General features: G+C 45.6%; 1 protein-coding gene across 1 annotated transcript in view; it reads left to right on the top strand.

Moving 5' to 3' along the window:
- ADAMTS17 (ADAM metallopeptidase with thrombospondin type 1 motif 17) overlaps positions 1-17919 on the top strand; it is a 155545-nt gene that overhangs the window by 88883 nt on the left and 48743 nt on the right. Inside the window, exons 12-15 of the mRNA XM_027904260.1 lie at positions 251-396; positions 2649-2815; positions 4488-4615; positions 13313-13433. Of these exons, the coding sequence (XP_027760061.1) occupies positions 251-396; positions 2649-2815; positions 4488-4615; positions 13313-13433 (562 nt within the window). The remainder of the gene's footprint in view (positions 1-250; positions 397-2648; positions 2816-4487; positions 4616-13312; positions 13434-17919) is intronic.

Below are 17919 nucleotides of genomic sequence, written 5' to 3'. Positions count from 1 at the left end.
AGGCTCAATTCTGTGGTTGTATTTTTCAATGACAGAACTGCCTTCAGGGGTTTGTTGAGAGTGACACTTCAATTTCTATATTTCACCCCCTCCCTTTCTCCTTCTGCCACCTCCCTCTCACCTCGAACCCCCGGAAACTTAAACCCGGGCTTGTGGGAACCCCTCCGACACCCCCTCAAATCCACCTGAGCGGGAACGTTTGCAGGATCGGGGCTTCCTCCCGGGCTGTGCTAACGCAGTTCCCTTGCAGTGGTGCCGAGCTGGGGAGTGTGTCAGCAAGACTCCCATCCCCGAGCACGTGGACGGGGACTGGAGCGCGTGGAGCGCGTGGAGCATGTGCAGCCGCACCTGCGGCACCGGCGTGCGCTTCCGGCAGAGGAAATGCGACAACCCCCCGTAAGTCCTCGCCTCAGCGGGCTGCTCTCCACTGGGAGTGGCCCCGTTGCAGTGATTTGAACATGGATAAAATTGAACTGAGAACGTGTCGTTTGGTAGGAAAGGTGGTGCTGGGTTTCCCTTCCAGCGCTGCAGTGAATGGAGGGGGCTGATCTGGATCTACAGCCCAAACTGAGTGGATGTCTTATTAGAGATCAGCTTTGCAGGGAGTGCTGGCTCTGGGCTTGGCAAGCAGAGGAGTGGCTGACGCTGCTCCTCACAGTGTCCCAGAGCTGTGTTGGAAAAGCACCTGGAGCTATTCTGTATGTCAGGAAGAGAAAAGGGAAGTTTTCATACTCACAGAGTGCCATGGGTGCTGTTTAGCTCTTGAACAGGGACTATAAATAATCCTATGCTCTCTGCTTTGGTTTGTTCTGAGTCAGGAGAAAATGAAAGTGTTGTTATCTCCTGTGTGTTGTCCTTCATCCCTCAGGTCAGCTGAGGCCCATCTGGAACTCTCTTTCTCATATGGGAGGCCTGAACAGGTTACCATGGTGCCATTTAACTGCCCCCCCCTGTTTGTGTGCATTATAAGTTCTCCCAGTTTTGGGAGCAGCCCTCCAAGTGCTGTACCTCGAATTTTATTCAGATTTTGGGGTTTCCTCCACAGAAAAATCCCAGGAAGCTTTGCTTTTTAAATTGGGGCTGAGATTCTGGCTAGCAGCACGGTCCATCTGAAGGCATGCCTGGGTGATGGATAGGCTCACACTGGCTGCTGTTGACCTGTGCTCATGTGAAAGGGATAGTTTTGTTTATTCCTCTCCTTATATAACACCGAGCTGCAGTTGAATGTCTGTAATGTCCAGGTTTGATTCTTACCAGCTGATTTTCCTGAACAAGCATCTGAACTGGTTGCTTTGCTGACCAAACCTTAATCCATTCATCATCGTTCCCTAAATCACAGGAAATGCTCCCTCCAACACTGCACGCTGATTTTAAACTTCTCTTGCTCATATACATTCTTGGCTGGGGATACACACGTGATCTTTTGCTTCAGATTCCTGGCATCAGCCCACTCCTGCAGCTGGTTTATTCACTCTCCAAAAATACTGGCTGAGGGATTTATCTCTTATTTTATATATATTTGGTCTTGGGATGTTGTGTTTTTTTGGTTTTTTTTTTTTTTTTTTAACAGGAATCTCTACTCCTGCCAGCTGACTCTTGAGCCTGTGGGACTATCAGTATTTTTCAACCAGTTGCTTCACTGTTTGATTTGGTTTTTCCTCTCTGTAATTTCTTTGAGCAGTTACATGCATTGCCTCCACATGGTTGTGAGGATTGTGTCATGAGCCAGAGTGCATGTGCAGTTTTTGGGGTTGTGCTGCCTCGTGCTCTTGTCTGGGCTTTGGACTCCTGTTGGACAGGGGGGTTGAAGACAAAACCACTACCAGATCTCACACAGTCCCTGTTTCAGGCAGTGCCAGGGTGGGCTGGAATTACTCTGTTGGGAATCACAGGCAGTGCCTGAGCTCACAGCACACGGGGCTCATGGCCTGGGCTCACAGAGACCTCTCCCTTCAGATTCTTTTCCAGTGCCCAAACTCTGGGCCTCAGCATTTGGAAAGGTGCAAGGGACACGAGGATGAACCCACAAAAATGAAGTGAAGCAAGAATTTGGCTGGAGTTGCTTTTTATAGCCATCTGTTAAAGAAAAGTCAGAACATGACCTTATCCATCTTTGCTGATTACGGCTAGGGAGAGATGGGTATGTGACAGATTCAGGAGAGTGTCAGCAAGTAGCTGAAGAAATCATCTGTTAGGATGGCCAAGGCTTTTTTTTTGTTTGTTTGTGCATTGGTTTATTTTGCAAAGAAAATGCAGACTATTGTTGAGAGTTTGAGTTTTCCTTCTTCTCTGGGGATTCATAAATGAGAACAAATAGGTTTTGCAGGTGCTTAATCCCAGTGCTGGAGTGGTGGCCTTTCCTGCATGTTTAGAAAACAACTGTGTAAGATGGAGTGGTTTTCATGGGGGGAGATTATCTGCTGCTGAGATGTTTTTTCTGTTTACAGTGCAGGTTGCAGCTGCTTCTGTGTTACCCTAATTTCAGACTGCTGAAGGCAGCCTTAGAGGGCACGTGCTGAGCAGACTTTGTTCTGAGCGCTTGAGGCAGAGGCAAAGCAAATGGTGGGAGGAGAAAGGTGAAATATTCTGGGATGCTGCCTCTGCCTTGGGTGGTTGGTGCTGACCCTGGTTTGTCTTTCCTGCCACAGCCCAGGGCCGGGTGGGAAGAACTGCCGTGGAGCCAGCGTGGAGCACACGGTGTGTGAGAACTTACCCTGCCCCAAAGGGGTGCCAAGCTTCAGGGACCAGCAGTGCCAGGCCCATGACAGGTACAGCAACAAGAAGAAAAGCCTCCTGACAGCTGTCATCGTTGATGGTGAGTTTTCTCATCCTCCTCTGGAATTCTTTGCTGTTCTTTTTACTGCAGCTTCTCGATTTCATCTGCGGGACTCCCGTTTGCTGGTGAGAAGGTTGGAAAATGTCTCCCTAAGCTGCAGCTGAAAGACTGATTACAATGAGTTGTTCTGGGTGCTGCCCTGCTGCCCTTTGAGCCTTCTTAACAGAACATAACAGGGCTGTCAGTTCTTTGCTCCTCTTTTTGTAACACTGGGAGAGAAGTGCCTTAATCTGATTCCCAGTGTGAACAGGCAGGGATTTGGGAATTTAAACATTACAAAGTCCAAGTTAGTTTGGAACTGATTAAGATGGGTTCCCTGGGACATTTTTGATGTGTGTCAATTTGGGGCATGTCAGCATGATTGACTATCCTACCTACATTCCTTTAATGCTGAATCTTACTGTTCATCTGCTATTCAACCAGATGTTGGTGGGATGTGAAATACTGTCCTTTCTGGAGGAATAAACATCTTTCCTGCACTCAGCTGAAAAGCACACCAGGCTGGTCTGACTTGGGCATCCCAAAGACATCCTTGCACAGGGGAGGGTGGTGTTGGAGCTGACACCAGAAGACCAGACACTGGATAAGCCCTTTCCTGTGCCAGCACTGACAGATGAGGTCTGATGGCAGGACAAGAGCACAGGCAGCACTTCAGTTCCCACAGCACACCCCCCAAGAGCACAGTTCCTTCAAGTGCCCCAGGAGACAGGCTGATTTTGCTCATTGTTCCCCTCTGCCCCACTTCCTGAACAGTTTTACTGGGTGAATGCACAATGCAGAGCTACTTCCCTGACTCATTTCAGTCACAGAAAACTCCCAGTTTTTTCCAGGGGTGAGCTGTTTCATTCCTGTCTCCATTTCCAATCAGGAGCTATGGGTTGCTGAGGGTCTGTAGATTCTTCCTTGGATGAAGTCCATGAGTAGCAGAATCAGCTCCAGAGGAAAAAACATTATATTGCCTAATTATCTGTTCCTTAAACATATGGCAGAGGCAGTCAGCAAACCCTGACACTGCTGAATGCTGCCAGTTAATAATACAAATGTTTGAAAAGGCTTTTTTACTTAACTCCTTCTCTAGATAAACGTAATAGCAGCTTTCCCCTATATAATGATTGTCATTAGCAAGGATGAAAGATGCAACTTTTCTCTCCTGATGTATTTCCAGTTATTTGGGGGTTCTTTCTCTAGCTATTCTAGCAGCACAGTTTGCTGCCAGGAATGTTTGTAGGGCCACAAATAGCAGTTTAAGAATATAGTAAGTAATATGAATGCAAGAATGCTTTAAATGTAGGTATCTAAGTGTTCTTACTGGCACACTGATGCACGGAGTTGGTCTGTCAGGAGGAGAAATGGACTGGAGAACTTGTTCTTCTGAAATCACTGGCTCGAGCCTGAGACGCTCACACGGTCACTTGGTCATTCTTCTCGGACTGTTGAATGTGCATTGACTGGATGGTTTTCTGTACCTTAAAAGCCTAATCTCTCCAGTGTAACCCTTCGAATATTGATATTTTGAAGTGGTAAAATGCCAGGCCTAAACTGACAGGCTGATGTTCCTTCCAAGATGAGATACCCAAATCCATTCACACTGACATCACATCCCCATTGCCTGTGCTGTTCCTAAAGCCAGTTGTTGTGTTGCCTTTTCCAGATAAGCCATGTGAGCTGTTCTGCTCTCCCCTGGGGAAGGATTCTCCCGTGCTGGTGACAGACAGAGTCCTGGATGGGACTCCCTGTGGGCCCTACGAGACCGACCTGTGTGTGCATGGCAAGTGCCAGGTGGAGTAACCTTCTCTTGTTTTATTTCCAGTGTCAGGCACAGCCTGGGGGCAGCATCTCTGTGGGTGGCTGGGGGGCTGTGTCTGAGGTGAGAGCACAACCCTGTTGTATCAGACCCACGGCAAGTGCTCCACAGCCCCGTGTGTTGGGCTAAGAATTGAAACGCCCCAGTTATGATATTACTGCTGAACAGCTGGGAATGTTCAGTGATCACATTTGCTCGTGTGTAGTCATCAAATGGCTTGGGTGGGAAGGGACTTCTGTGAGGGGAGCAGATGGGAGTGGAAATCTTGGCCTGCTTAACTGCTCCTTTTTGGCTATTAGAGGAATCACTGCTGAAAGCTGGAGCTGCAAACTGGATTACAAATTGTCACTGCCCTGTTACACGTGGTAGGTTGCCAGAATCGTGATGCTTTTCAGGTCCACCTGGTTCCTGCCTGGAAACACTGAGGAAGCTTTTCAATACCAGTTGCCCCTTGGCTCCTTTGGTTCCCTTTTCCTTAGAGTGAAGGTGTGAGGGCCTCTCTCTAATTAATTTACATACAGAACCAAAATTAGGTGTGGGAGATCTTTGCAATCAAACTCTTCTGTTTTGCTGAGCATTCAGACAGCACACTGAATGCTCAGGGAGGGCATCTCTTAGAGCTGGTCTTACAGGTCCCTTGAAAATGTAATGGAGTTGTTAAACCCATCCTAACTGGAGATTTAGGGTTTGGACAAGGGAAGGGAGAGGAGAAAATGTTTATTTAAAGATCATAAATGACAGGAAGTCATTTATGGGTGGTCCCAGTGATGTGTTGCAGTTGCATTCGGGTCATTTGTCACAGACACTGTGACAGGGCAGACACTTGGTGGGTTTTCTCTCTCCTAATCACGTAGCACGTGTTCAAAGTTTGCTGCACACACAAGAGTGATGTGAAAGGCACTTCACTTGGCTGCTGCAGCCTTGTCAGTGCTGGATTATTCCTGGCAGTTCTTCTTCTGAGCTTCTCCTCATCTAGATTTGTATCCTGTGGTGGGAGTTCCTCTTTGTACAGGGCACACCAAATCTGGCTTTATTTCTGATTTCTGTGAACAGGGACTAAGAGCTGCCAATGTTTATTGCTTGGAGCCTTCCAGGCAGGGAGGTGGATGAGCACAATATTCACCTGGGTGTAAGAGAGGCTTTGGGGGCATAAAGCAGCTTTACTAATAGCAATGCAAAGAGAGAAGTGACAAATCTTTGGATGGAATTCTGCCCTGCTGCAGGAGACACTTCCCACTGTTTCCTGTGCTGAAGAGACATTTTTAATTCAGCCTTTCTAATTTGAACAGCAAGAGTCTGGGGAGCCAGTACAAGTTTGGTCCTTTATAATTCAAAGGGCTTTGCAGAGAGCCAGGTTCGTGGTGCATCCCAAGTTCCTCAGTTTTTCCCTGTTTTCAGCTGTATCTGAAAAAAAACTGAAAAAAAACCCATTAATAACCTTTTCCAGCTGTGTGCCACTGACCATTCCTCTGGGCTGGCCAGTGTTACTGCAGCAGTTCAGAGCAGCCACAAATGGGAAATGGCACAGCATGGCAGTGTCTGTTTGCTTCTTGCAGGCAGGAGCAGCAGCTCCCTGCAGATGAATTCCTTGATGAGCACAGAGCCTTGGAGGTGCAGCACGAAAAGCAAATTGCACCCTGAGTCGGGGGCAACTGCCTGGGACTGTGCAGGGAGGTGCTGACAGCTCAGAACATTCAGTCCATTTGCATCTGGCCGAGGAAGAATGTGAAATGATCAGCTGAAGCCCAGCAGATTTGAAAGCCTTGGGAGCTCATTTATAACATGAGTTATGAATGTTCTTCTGCCTTCCACCCAGTGCAGTGCTGAGATTTGCCACATGTGCCCCATTTGCCACAAATCCCTGTCTAACCAGCTGCCTGTTAAACCAGTTTAGTTGACATATCCCTTTAATTACTCTTCTCCTTGTTTCTTCACAAAGCCTGGCAACAAGCATTGCAGGGGGCCTGGAGGAGAGAATGAGTGCTGAAATCAGAGGGTGGTATTACTGTTATTTATTTTGTTATGTCATCCCTCCAGCTAAAGACTCTTAAAGGCAGGAATGACACGTTGTCAGCGTGACAGACAAATTAGCAGTAACCATTGCCTGTGAACGTTTAGTCTAGGAAATGTAATAGATCTTTTCCCTTCATTAGATGCTCCTAAATGGAACTCATGTATCACTGCTGGGTGATGAATGGATGTAGATGAGCATGGCAGAGAAAAAGCTGCTGCAGGGAGAGGAGGGTTTTGAGAAGGAAAGCAGGAACGGATTCTTTGAAGCCTCCAAATGCTGCACTTGGGCACTAAGGGAAGGGAGGTTTCCTTCAGCTGTGCCTTGTGAAGTTGTTGCAGTTTCATTTTGAAGCCATTGGCTGAGCTCAGATTTAAACAGTGTGAATGAAGCCTTTTGGTGTCAGCCTTGCTATCCCTGAAATAAAATCATCAAAAGCAGCAGCATCCCTGTATTTATCCCTCACACCTGAAGGCAGCTGGAGTGAGTAAATTTGGTTATTACTTTGATCAGGCATAGAAGGAGCAGAGAGCAAAGTCAGCCCTAAATTTAGCATAGGAGTTCCTAAATCAACCGGACTTGTTGATTTATATACACTTACCCCTTGCTTTTTTATATGAATCATAAGCTCTTCGTTCAATTTTGTCCTGTCCTTATTTATTAGAGTTGATTTTGAGGTTGAACATTTGGAGTGCACTTATCCTTTACCACCTCCTGAGCAGACCAGAACCCCTGTTCAATGTAGGGCTTTGACACTTCCTTCTTGAAGTCTTCTGGCAAGGAGAATTTATTTTCTCCAGAGATTGTTCAGCCACAGAAAATCTGTAGCAGAGAGAGGGTTCCCTGAGGGTTTTGTTCTCCCTCAGGATGGTTTTGTGTGCCACGAGGGAACACTCAGAGCGCTTTCTAAGCTCCTGCAGACCCTCACTCCGTGCTGCTGAGCTTGGCACAAAACTGAGGCAGAAGCAGAGCTAAAAAAAAGTGTCAGATGTGCCAGGGCAGAGGTGTGAGGAGAGGAGAGGCTGCTCAGCTGAGTGTGGTGACACACAGGGCTTTGTGCTGGCTCTTCTCAAAGGAGGGTTAGTCTGAGACTCATGATAGCATGAGAACTTTCCAGTGGGGCTGCAGAGTCTACTTGAGGGTGTAATCTAAGGTCTCTTTGAGAAGAGAGACCTCCTTTTATAGCAGGACTGGGCTGGAGATCGAGGGCAGTCTTTGCTCTGATGTAGCAGTTGAAGAGGTGAAGATGGTTTGGCTCCATCTGTGGTTTTCTCATTGATGTTTTGTCAGATCGCACCTGCTTTAACTGATTGTCCTACAGTGTGAAGAGGGAGCAGAAATTGGAAAATGAACAGATTTTCAGAAATAGTTTCTGCAGATTGGATAGGCAGAGTGGCAGCTGAAGGCCACAAGTGGCAGAGGAGAAATTGAAGTGGTCTTCTGGACCTGCTGCTGGCAAACAAGTTTTCTGCACACTCAGTACCCACTTTTTGCACTTGATTGATGCATCCAGTTCTGGCTTTGTCTCCTCACTGGAGTGTTTTCCATGTATTATTCATATTCCTGCACTACAAACTGTGGTACAAGATGTTCCAGACTGGGTAGCTTGTCTCCATACAACAACTTGGCTTAGCATTGTGCTTTGATAAATTATTTAATGTATGTGCACAGAATCCAGAAGGATTGTCTGATCTACAGAAACCTGTTGTGTAATTGCCTTTTTTTTTTTTTTTTTTTTCCCATTTCTGGGTCTGTAGCCCTGTAATCTGAGGGCTTAAAAAGAGTGTCAGGGCTTTTGGTGAGTCAGATGTAGAGACAAAACCAAGACAAAACTAGTTTTTGAATGTACTTTACAGTGGGGTGTGAGAAAAAGTAAAAACATGCTGCTTGCCCTTATTTTTCTTCCATGTTATCCCATGAAAAGCATATAATGGGACAGAAGCAAAGGAGTTGCTGGGGTGGGAAAAAGCTTGGCATTATTTGCATGTTCTCACAGGGGTTTTGACACAAACCCTTCAATCTCTGTATGTGAATAAGTGGTTATTAAGAATTGTTGTTTCTAGAACGCCAGGAGCTGCTGAGGGGTGTAAGCACAGTCAGTGCTCAGGTGTCACTGCAGATCCAAAGCAGATGAGATAGTGCTGATGTAAAATAGGAGTGTCCAGCTCCTGTTCCAGCAGAGCTGCTCTGACTCACATGAAATCTGAAGGCTTGGGAAGTGACAGGAGGATATTTCCTGAGCTGAATTCCACATGGACTCCAATCCATCACCCCGAATTTCTTGTGTAACAGAACTAGAAGTAGCTCAGAGATGAACTGCTTGATTAGGGAGACCAGGACTCACCTCCTGTTCAACCCCTCACAGACACTCACAACCCTCCACAAGTCAAAAGTGTTTAAAACAGAAAAATAAGAATCCTCTTCCCCTCAGAGCTGAATTTCAGTTGCTCTCATATGGACATTCCTGTTTCATGTGGTCCATCCCTGGAAGTGTCAATGGACACTGGATATTATGGACAAGAAGAATTGGCACTGTGGGTCAATCTGTCATAACCAGCGTGCTCTGTACATGATTAATTTGTAAAATGGCACATGTTGCATCAATATTTATATTTGATCCATTGAGACAGCCAGTTAGTTCAGCATATGGGAAGCATTACAGTTTTGTGAGCCTACAATGTCATTTCTTACACAGGGTGGGTGTATATAACAAAAATAATTGTGTTTATGTAGCAAAATATACTCACACAGGCCGTATCAATTGAGCTCTTGCACAGCCATTGAAAATACAAATAAAAATATCATTAAAAAATAGCCAAGCAATACAGAAAATGGTTCACACAGAAGAATCCAAATGATCTGATTCAGAAGAGAAGAGGAGTTTTCCTATGCTGGAGCCAGCAATGACTGAAGCTGGAAATACCACCCAACAAGCAGTACTTTCAGATGTTTTAATTATAAAAATGAAAAGAAGGGGGAGGGAGAGAAGGAAGGGTGGACTGAGATAGCAGCTTAAAGAGAATTAATTTCAGGCCCTTGGCTCAGCAAATGTGCAGTTACCTGCCAATTCATAGGTCAATGAATAGTTCCAGAGTGTGGTGTCAGAGTAGGAGACTGCCTGGATGGAGGATGGATTAGGAACCTGTGGACACATTTCTGACTGTCCATGCTGAGCTCTTGAATCCCCAAAAGACTTATCTTTGTGTTTCTTGCCAGCATTCCCACGTTCTAAAACTGCTTCCCTCCTCACCAGCCCATTCAAGGCTGATGGAACTGGAAGGATCCAGCTCTTGCTGCATGGGCTGGTCCATGGACTCTTGGATACCTCTTGGGTCAGAAAACACCCAGGATGTTACTTAAAAGGTCTTTCTTTCTTCAGGATGTGAATCTTCCCCTTTCTGCTTCTTAATTTGGTAAATCCTCTTACCTTGGCTGGCACTGGACTGTTCAGGGAGCAGCACTGAGCAAGTGAGAGGTGGTAAAGATCAAACAACTCCCTTGAACCATTTGGGTTTTAAGGGATTCTTTCTGCACTATGAAAACTTGGCTTTTGAGCAGGGGAACTTGGAATTTCCCCCTTGCATGTGGTTAATTAAGCCCTCACTTTCTGGAAAGCTTTCAGCAGGTTGAGGACAGCTCTGTATTTAATGATTGACAGTGAAACACAAACAGAGTAATGTCGGTGAGAAGCTGATAATGGACAGACTCGATAGGTTGGTGAGGCTCCAATTTTTCCACCCAGTGCTGGAATCTCAGAGGCTCTCACACCTCGGAGAAACCTGGATGTCTCTCTCAATTAACAGCCCAGGGACTGGCAGGTGCTTTCCTCCCAGGAGGGTGATGCCCACTGTGTTTTGCCCTCCCAGCCCCATTTCTTTCCCTTGTTTTAAGACTGTCCATATTTTCCACGTGGGAAGTCCCAGAAGGATCTGAGTGACTGAGGTGGTCGCTGTAACGTGGTTCTAAATGGCTTTGCAGCTTTTGGAATCCGTTGTCAGATCTTAACCAAAGCTGTTTCATAATGTACTGTTATTAAATGTGCTGTTATTAAATGCACTTTCAGTTTGGAAATGATTGGAAGGCTTGGGGAGAGGGAAATGGGCTCTAATATTTACGGAGACAACACTAAAGTGCTTCCAAGGTATTTTTCCCCCATAAAGCATCAAGAATGCACCAATTTTCATCTTGAAGCCAAGAAAGAAAAGTGTTACGTTCTCTGAAAGATTTTCCTTTGTAAGGAGCCGTTTCCTGGCCCAGGTCTGCTGGGGGGCTTCAGTCCTCAAAATGGATTGAAGAAAATCAGTCCCTGCAGGTGGGAGAGATGATGCCATTGAAGGGAAGGCTGCAAGAGCCATTCCCAGTTCCTTCACTCACAGGGCATCAGGGTGAAGATGAAAGGTAAAAAAAACCAGCAAAGGTTTGGGGAGTTGTATCTGTGGATTCAGTGGATGCTCTTTCCATGCCCTCAGAGAGGGTCTCCCAAGTCCAGGAGTGTCGGTGACCAAGTGGATGTGGGAGAAGAGGGCTTGTCTGGTACCCCAGTGTCAGAGGAGGGGGGATTCATTCTTCCCAAGGCTTTGCTGGCTTGCACTGGTTCCCATTATGTGGGATGCTCCAGTGTCAATGCAGAGCATGTGATTGCTGACTCCCCATTCTTCCCCTGCCTCCATCAGAGCCCTGCAGACTCCTCCTGGAGCGCTGGGAATAAGTGCGGTTCAACACTCATTATATCCCCTTTATTCGTGTGTGTGCTCACATAGTGCTAATAACAATGCAGCCCGAGAAGAGATAGCACCAGAGCCTGAAATGAAACCCAGCCTTTCCAGGATCTCAGCAGGGTGGCAGGCAGGCATTGCTTTCCAGCTGCCTTTCAGCAACCTCGTTAATAAATCATCCCCATTTTCCTGGAAGGAGAACTGCTGGGACATCCTTCTGTTCTGGGGGCAGAATCACGTTCAATATCCCAAAATTATTTGTTGGACTTGGGTGTGAAGTTCAGACTTGAGAATTGCAACTGCCAGGAACTCCACGCTCCTCTTCTTCTTCCCACCTTTCTCAGTTCCCGTTTGTGGAGGTTTTTTTGCCCCCACGTACGTGCGGTGCTGGTCGATGAGCAGCATTTCCCTGCTCTGTGCTGAGGATGATCAGCCTCTCTCAGCGTGTGGCTGCCTCTAATGATTTACCCAGACAAGCTGTGCTCAGCACACGTCTGAGCACTGGCAGCCTTTGATCCCTGAAGCACATCTGGACTCAGGCAGTGGCCAGTGTCTCCTGAAACAAGGGGAATGTTGGAGTTCAGCTGCGGATCACTTTGCTTACACGCAGACAGGCTGGGATAAACAACCCACGGCCTCTTTAATATTTCCCTGCTTTCCCCCTATTTTTCAAAAGTGTTTGTTGTTTTGATCGTTCCCTAAGATATCTCTCCAACTTTCCTCTGGCTCCATTATGGCGAGGCAAAGAGGGGAGAGACCCAACAGCCCTCTTCAAATAAGTCTTATTAGTGACAGTCCTGCTAATTCATTTGCCAAGGAACTGTTTATATCTGCACAGAAGAAAACTTTTAACTCATTTTTTTAATGCTGCAATCTCCGCTAATAAGTTGTATAATGGCAGCTCTTATTTCAGGAGAAATTCATGATTAAAGAGGGAACTGCTGATTATTTAGAGGGTCTTACGCGGACAGAGTACAATTTATGTAGATTAATGACAACAAGTCTTGTCAACATCCAGATCTACAGATGTGGAATGTTCGCCATCGTAACCTGTAAATGCTTTGTGAATGAGGAAGATTATGGTGATAATCCCAATAGCTACAGGGAGAATACTGGGGCTATTTTAGGAATTCCCATCTGTGGAAGCAAAGCTTCGGGTTTTTATTAGAAGAAGTTTAGGTAGGTGGACAAAATTATGAGAATACTATTTAAAATGAAGTGAAATTGTTAGCATTTATTATTTATTTTACAACTGAATGTCTGTACAATGAGAGCACATGGAAAATTTCATAATTGTATAAGCTATTTCATGGTAGGAATTGACCAAAGATGAACCTGACCTGCTTCCATTGAACTGCTCTTGCATTGCAGGTACTTTGAGCCATCTGATTAATGAGGTCTTTTTTCAGGTGTTGCAGAGAGAACTGAATGTTACCCTTCCTGTTAAGATCCCCCTCCAAAACTCATTTGGTGGAATTTTAATTACTCTGAATTTTTGTGCATTGAAGGGCCACAACCAGGATTTTTATTCCTTGGGTTAATTCTCCTTTGAGTAAATCACATTTTTCTCTTCCCTCTCTGGTCCATTTCTCTGGGGGTGTCTTTGAGCTCCTCAGGCGGAAATCGCTTCACAAACTTGAGCCTGTTATAATCTGTTGAGTTTGAAGGAAGCTGGAGTGGGACAGAATGAAATCTGTGATGATATCTGGAATAACCAGTGTTTGTGAGGCTCTCTCCAGCTCAATCTGAATCAGAGTTCCTGCTCTGAGTGTCAGAGAAGGGAATCACCAACTCACCACCGCCCCAGCCGAGCACTTCCCTGACTCACAGTGTTTTCTTCCCGTTCAGGTTTGCAGTCAGATGTCAGTCTGAGTGTTGACCTCAGTGCTTAGAGCTGCTCTAACCTTGCACACAAAATAACGGGGACCTGTGCTTGTTGTCACCAGAAAATCGGCTGCGATGGCATCATCGGCTCGGCTGCCAAGGAGGATCGCTGTGGGATCTGCAGTGGAGACGGCAAAACCTGCAAGGTGGTGAAAGGAGACTTCAACCACACCAAGGGGATGGGTGAGTAAACCCTCAGAGGGGATTTAGAGTGTGCTGGTAACAGCTCTCCTTGGATAGCCTTGGGCTCGTCTGCTCTGGTGAACACACAGCAAAAGCAAACCGAAAGCCAGCTCACTTCGGATGGGATGCCCTGCCTGCTGCTTATCCACACACCAGGCATTGCCTCTGCGTGAAACTCAGCGTGAAGTTGTGTTTCTCATTTTCAATGCTGCTGGTGCTGATGATTTTAAGTAAGAGACAAAAATCTCAGTCTTCTCCAGTGGGAGGGAGCTTGGATTTTCTTGGAGCTCTTTGGGAGCTCAGAGTGATGCACGTTGCATGTTGTACATGAGTCATGTTATAATCAGGATACCTCAGCTAAAGGAAAGAGCACTCCCCTCTGAATGTTTTTACTGATTCCCTGCCAGGAGTAGTATCCAGTGTAGGATACAGGAGCTTCCACCTGGAGTTAAGACTTTCCCTTCTCTTGTTAAACATTAATGTATGTACAGCTTGGTGTTTGAATTAGTCTTTGTTCCAGGGTTTCTCTATTGCACTTCTGAGAAACCTGTTATCACACATCCTAATCAGCCAAAGCCACCTTCAGAGCTTGCAAGCTGCTCCAAGAGGAGGGAATTGTCCAGAAAAAAAATGATTTCACGTTCAGTAGCTACAGAATTGCCACATTCAGCACGTGCTACTCCAGGACTAAGTTCCACAAAGCACATAAAGATCCTCTTTAAACACACGCTCAGTTCTATCTTCCATTGGTGCCTTTGACTCTTCTGTCCCAGTCGTTTTCCACCTGCTTTTGTCAAGGCATTTACATTTGATGCAGACGGTGGGAAAATTTTCATGTTTCTATTGAAAAAAAACCCACCTGTTCTCCATTTCTGTAGCAGATTGTAGAGCTTTCATGAACTTCTTACCTGAAGAGTAACTATCTGTTAGCTTTTCCAATGAGTCCACAAAACATCCTGTGCAGATAACTAAGAAATTTCTGGGTCACTGCCAGGAGGTTGCACCCATTACCAACTCGACAGGCTGCTCGAGGGTGGTGACTTTGCAAGGCTGTAGGAACAGAACAGTTGGAGCCTTAACTGGCTTATTGGGTTTCTTGCCATTATAATCTCATAAACCTTTATTAGATACTTTGATTTTTTTTTTCTTTTTTTTTAGTTTAATTTGAAAGGTGATTAAATTTAATGTTGACTCCCATCAGTTTCTGTTCACACACTGCTGGTTTGCAGAATCAGGTCCTCAGGTGAGCTCTCTGAAGCTCATGCAGTGGGCAGAGCTCCAGGGCTGGGTCTGGGGTATCCCAAGTGAACATGAGCTTATTTAAGAAAAAAATGGCCTTTTTTCTTTAAGTTGACAGTTAAGCAAATATATGCAAACATTTGACAGAAGCTGGGGCAAAGGAGGATCCACAATATTCTGTGGCAACAGATCCAAGGTTGGATGTGTAAACGATTGCAAATCCCCACGAACCTGCTGCCATCCAAGTCCAGGCCAACACCCCAATTTATTATTTCAGAAGAGAAATTCTGGGATTGCAGATGATGTTGTCGAGCCCTGTGACCTGAACTAAACCCCTGCCCGCTCCTTTCTGTTTCTCAGTAACCAATAGTCATTGTAAGAAGGTTTCCACATGTGTGATGGCAAAGGCAAAGGCTGTTCCCAAGTGTTTCTCGTGTAAGATACTTGAATGCTGTTTGCAGTGGCACTGGGTGTTGGTGACATCCTTTGGTGTTGGTTCCTTGTCCTCTTTTGGTTGGATTAGGTGGGGAAGTTTGGTATCAAAAGCCATGGATAAACTTCAAGCCCTTTTACAGAGATACAAAGTACAGATCCTTTTCTTATAGAGAACCTGCATGAAAGGCAGCCAAATGTTCATTAACCCAGCAAAAAGAACCAGACCTATTTATTTTTTTTTTTCCCCCCAACTTTAATGTCCCAGAGGTTCTGACACCCTGCTGGGACGTGATGGTGGAATGTTCAAAGTGCCTTATGGAAGGGCCAGCAGTTCAGATCTTACCACCTGTGATCCAGGGTGATCCATCTGGAAATGGATTCCCCTTTTCCTGTTGGAGAGGAGGTCAGAAGCCTTTCTTTATGATGCTGAACATCACATACACAGCAGCCCAGCTGAATGCACTGTTTAGACTGAGGTTTCCTTTGGACTGGCAGCTTGCCCTGTACCTATTTCTGTGACATAATTTTTCAAAAACAATCACAGAGTTGTTCTGAAGTCCATCCCTGTCACCCTGCCACTGTTCAGGGCACCTTGTGTCTCTTGGGGACCTGATTTATCTTCTGCCCAGAATACTCAGACCTGCATCTGTCTTATCATTTTTCTCAGCCACATCAAGATTTTCATTTGCTTTTGATTCAAAAGAAGGACCAGAGATATTTGGATTTTTTTTTCTTTTTTTTTTTTTTTTTTAAATGGCAGAACTTAATAAGATGAGATGTGCCAGTTGTTGTAATTATCATTTTGGGAAAGATGGAGTACATCTTCGCTGGCAATTTTTCTTGTTAAGGTAGTGGAAAAGCTGGCTTTTTACTGCATATGCTGCTTGTCCAGCACTTACTTCAAAGAAATCTGAACAGCAGTGCTGGAGTGCTGGCTACAAGCATCTCTAGCCCACACCAAAAAAAGCCTTTTTGTGTCAATAGGGTTTACATCTACATGATGAGAAAACAGAGCCCTGGGGCTAACTCTGAGGGTTATAAGTTTATATATATATATATATATATATATATATATATATATATATATATAAATTTGTAAGGGTTTAAGCAGCACGTGCAAGTTAGAAATCCCAGCAACCAACCTCAGAGCAATAGTAGGAGGCTTTGAAATCTATCCATGGCTCTGCAGTGAAATTGTTTCCTTTCCAAATGAGCTGTCCCATGGCTGGAAGTGTTCAGGTGCTGAGGGAGGGTTTATTCTCAAGCTGACAGCAAGTGAGAATCATCACAACTGTTTGGACAACAGAGACATAATTCTCACTCCACTGCAGCAAATAGCACTGAGCAAAAGGTGCAAGTGGGAAGGGTCCTGGAGACTGACAGACTGACATGCCCTGATGATGCTTATCCCTAAAATAATCCCGAGGCTGTGCTGGCCATGGCTGGAAGGGAGGCAGGGCAGCCTGATTTCCTTGGCTTCTCCCCCGAGATCTCGGTTCAAAGCACTTTTTCTGGGAAGTTTGGTGATGGGGGTGAGCCCTGTTGACTTCCTCACTCCTGATTTTGGTGTGTACAGGGATGGGATGTGAAGGTACCCAAAAAGTACCCAGAAATCGGGACTTTCCAGCCATGGGATAATTTTTCCTTTACCTCAGAGTCTGTCCTTCACTGCAGTGTGAACCAGAAGAAGGGTTTTGTAGCACATCAGTGACATTCTGAAGTTCACACTAAACTTTCTGTTCTTTCTGGGAGTAATAACAATGGCTAACAATGGATTTTTCTGTGTGGGCTGCTTTCCTCTTGCAAATCTCTCCAGCATTTAAATGAAGATACAGTAGCCACTGTTCACATATTAATCTCCTTGATGACAAAGCCACCTCTTTGTTCTGGTGTCTCTCCTAATAGGAGTTACACCATATAATTTGTATCTAGGATTTGCTTCAATCACAGCCTTACATTCCTGAGACACTGATGTAATGCAGATTATCCAGAAAGATTGGTGTGTGCCAAAGTAACCGTTCCCAAGGTGGAGTGTACTGCATACAGCCCTATAAATTATCAAATAATGAAGTTCTCCTGTTGTGTTTTCAAAGCTTCATCTTAACAGGCTGATTTATGGGCGAAATTACTAAAAATACTGCCTGATAGTTGCCAAATCTCATCAGTCCTTAACCAGTTCCTCGTTTAAAGCAGAGCTTTAAGCCCAACCTTGCAAACCCTTGCCTTGCAGACAATTTACCCTCAGACCCAACAGAGTCCTTGGCTCGGGGCCAACTCGGAGACCTTTCTTGGTCTTTCTGGCTGACACTTGATAATCTCTCTGGCAATCTGCAGTTACACTTTGCTAAATAAAATGTGCCTGGAAAACGCTGGAGGTGTTTCCTGGTGCAGTTCTCTCAAAGATCAGGAATCTGTGACCGGAAGCCTCACACCAGCTCCTGGGAGTGGAGTGGTGGTGGTGACCTGAGTGTGTACCTGTGGCAGATTTGCATGGATGATGTTTGGTCTGTTTGCAGTAGGATTGGACCACTAACTCACACAGCATTGCTGGAGGTAACGAATGAGGGTGTCAAGATGCTCCCAGTGGGACATGCCCAAGAGTTCTGACGGGACAGGTCGGATCATACAGTTTGCAGCTCTCTAAGAGGAGAGGGAAGGTCAGCAGGCAGGTTTGTGCCACGTGATTCTCAGTGAGTTAACACAGAATGCTCCTCCTTGTTCAGGAGCTGTGAATGCAGCCCCCCAAAGCCATCAATCAGGATTAGAAATTACATGAGGAGAAAAATCTGGTATAAGACCAAGCTAAACAGTC

This window comes from Empidonax traillii, unplaced genomic scaffold, assembly GCF_003031625.1.
Source record: "Empidonax traillii isolate 1590-97213 ecotype Southwest subspecies unplaced genomic scaffold, ASM303162v1 scaffold1030:size276291, whole genome shotgun sequence".
Taxonomy (NCBI): domain Eukaryota; kingdom Metazoa; phylum Chordata; class Aves; order Passeriformes; family Tyrannidae; genus Empidonax; species Empidonax traillii.
The sequence above is the reverse complement of the archived record's forward strand: the minus strand, read 5'-3'. Positions and strand labels throughout refer to the sequence as shown.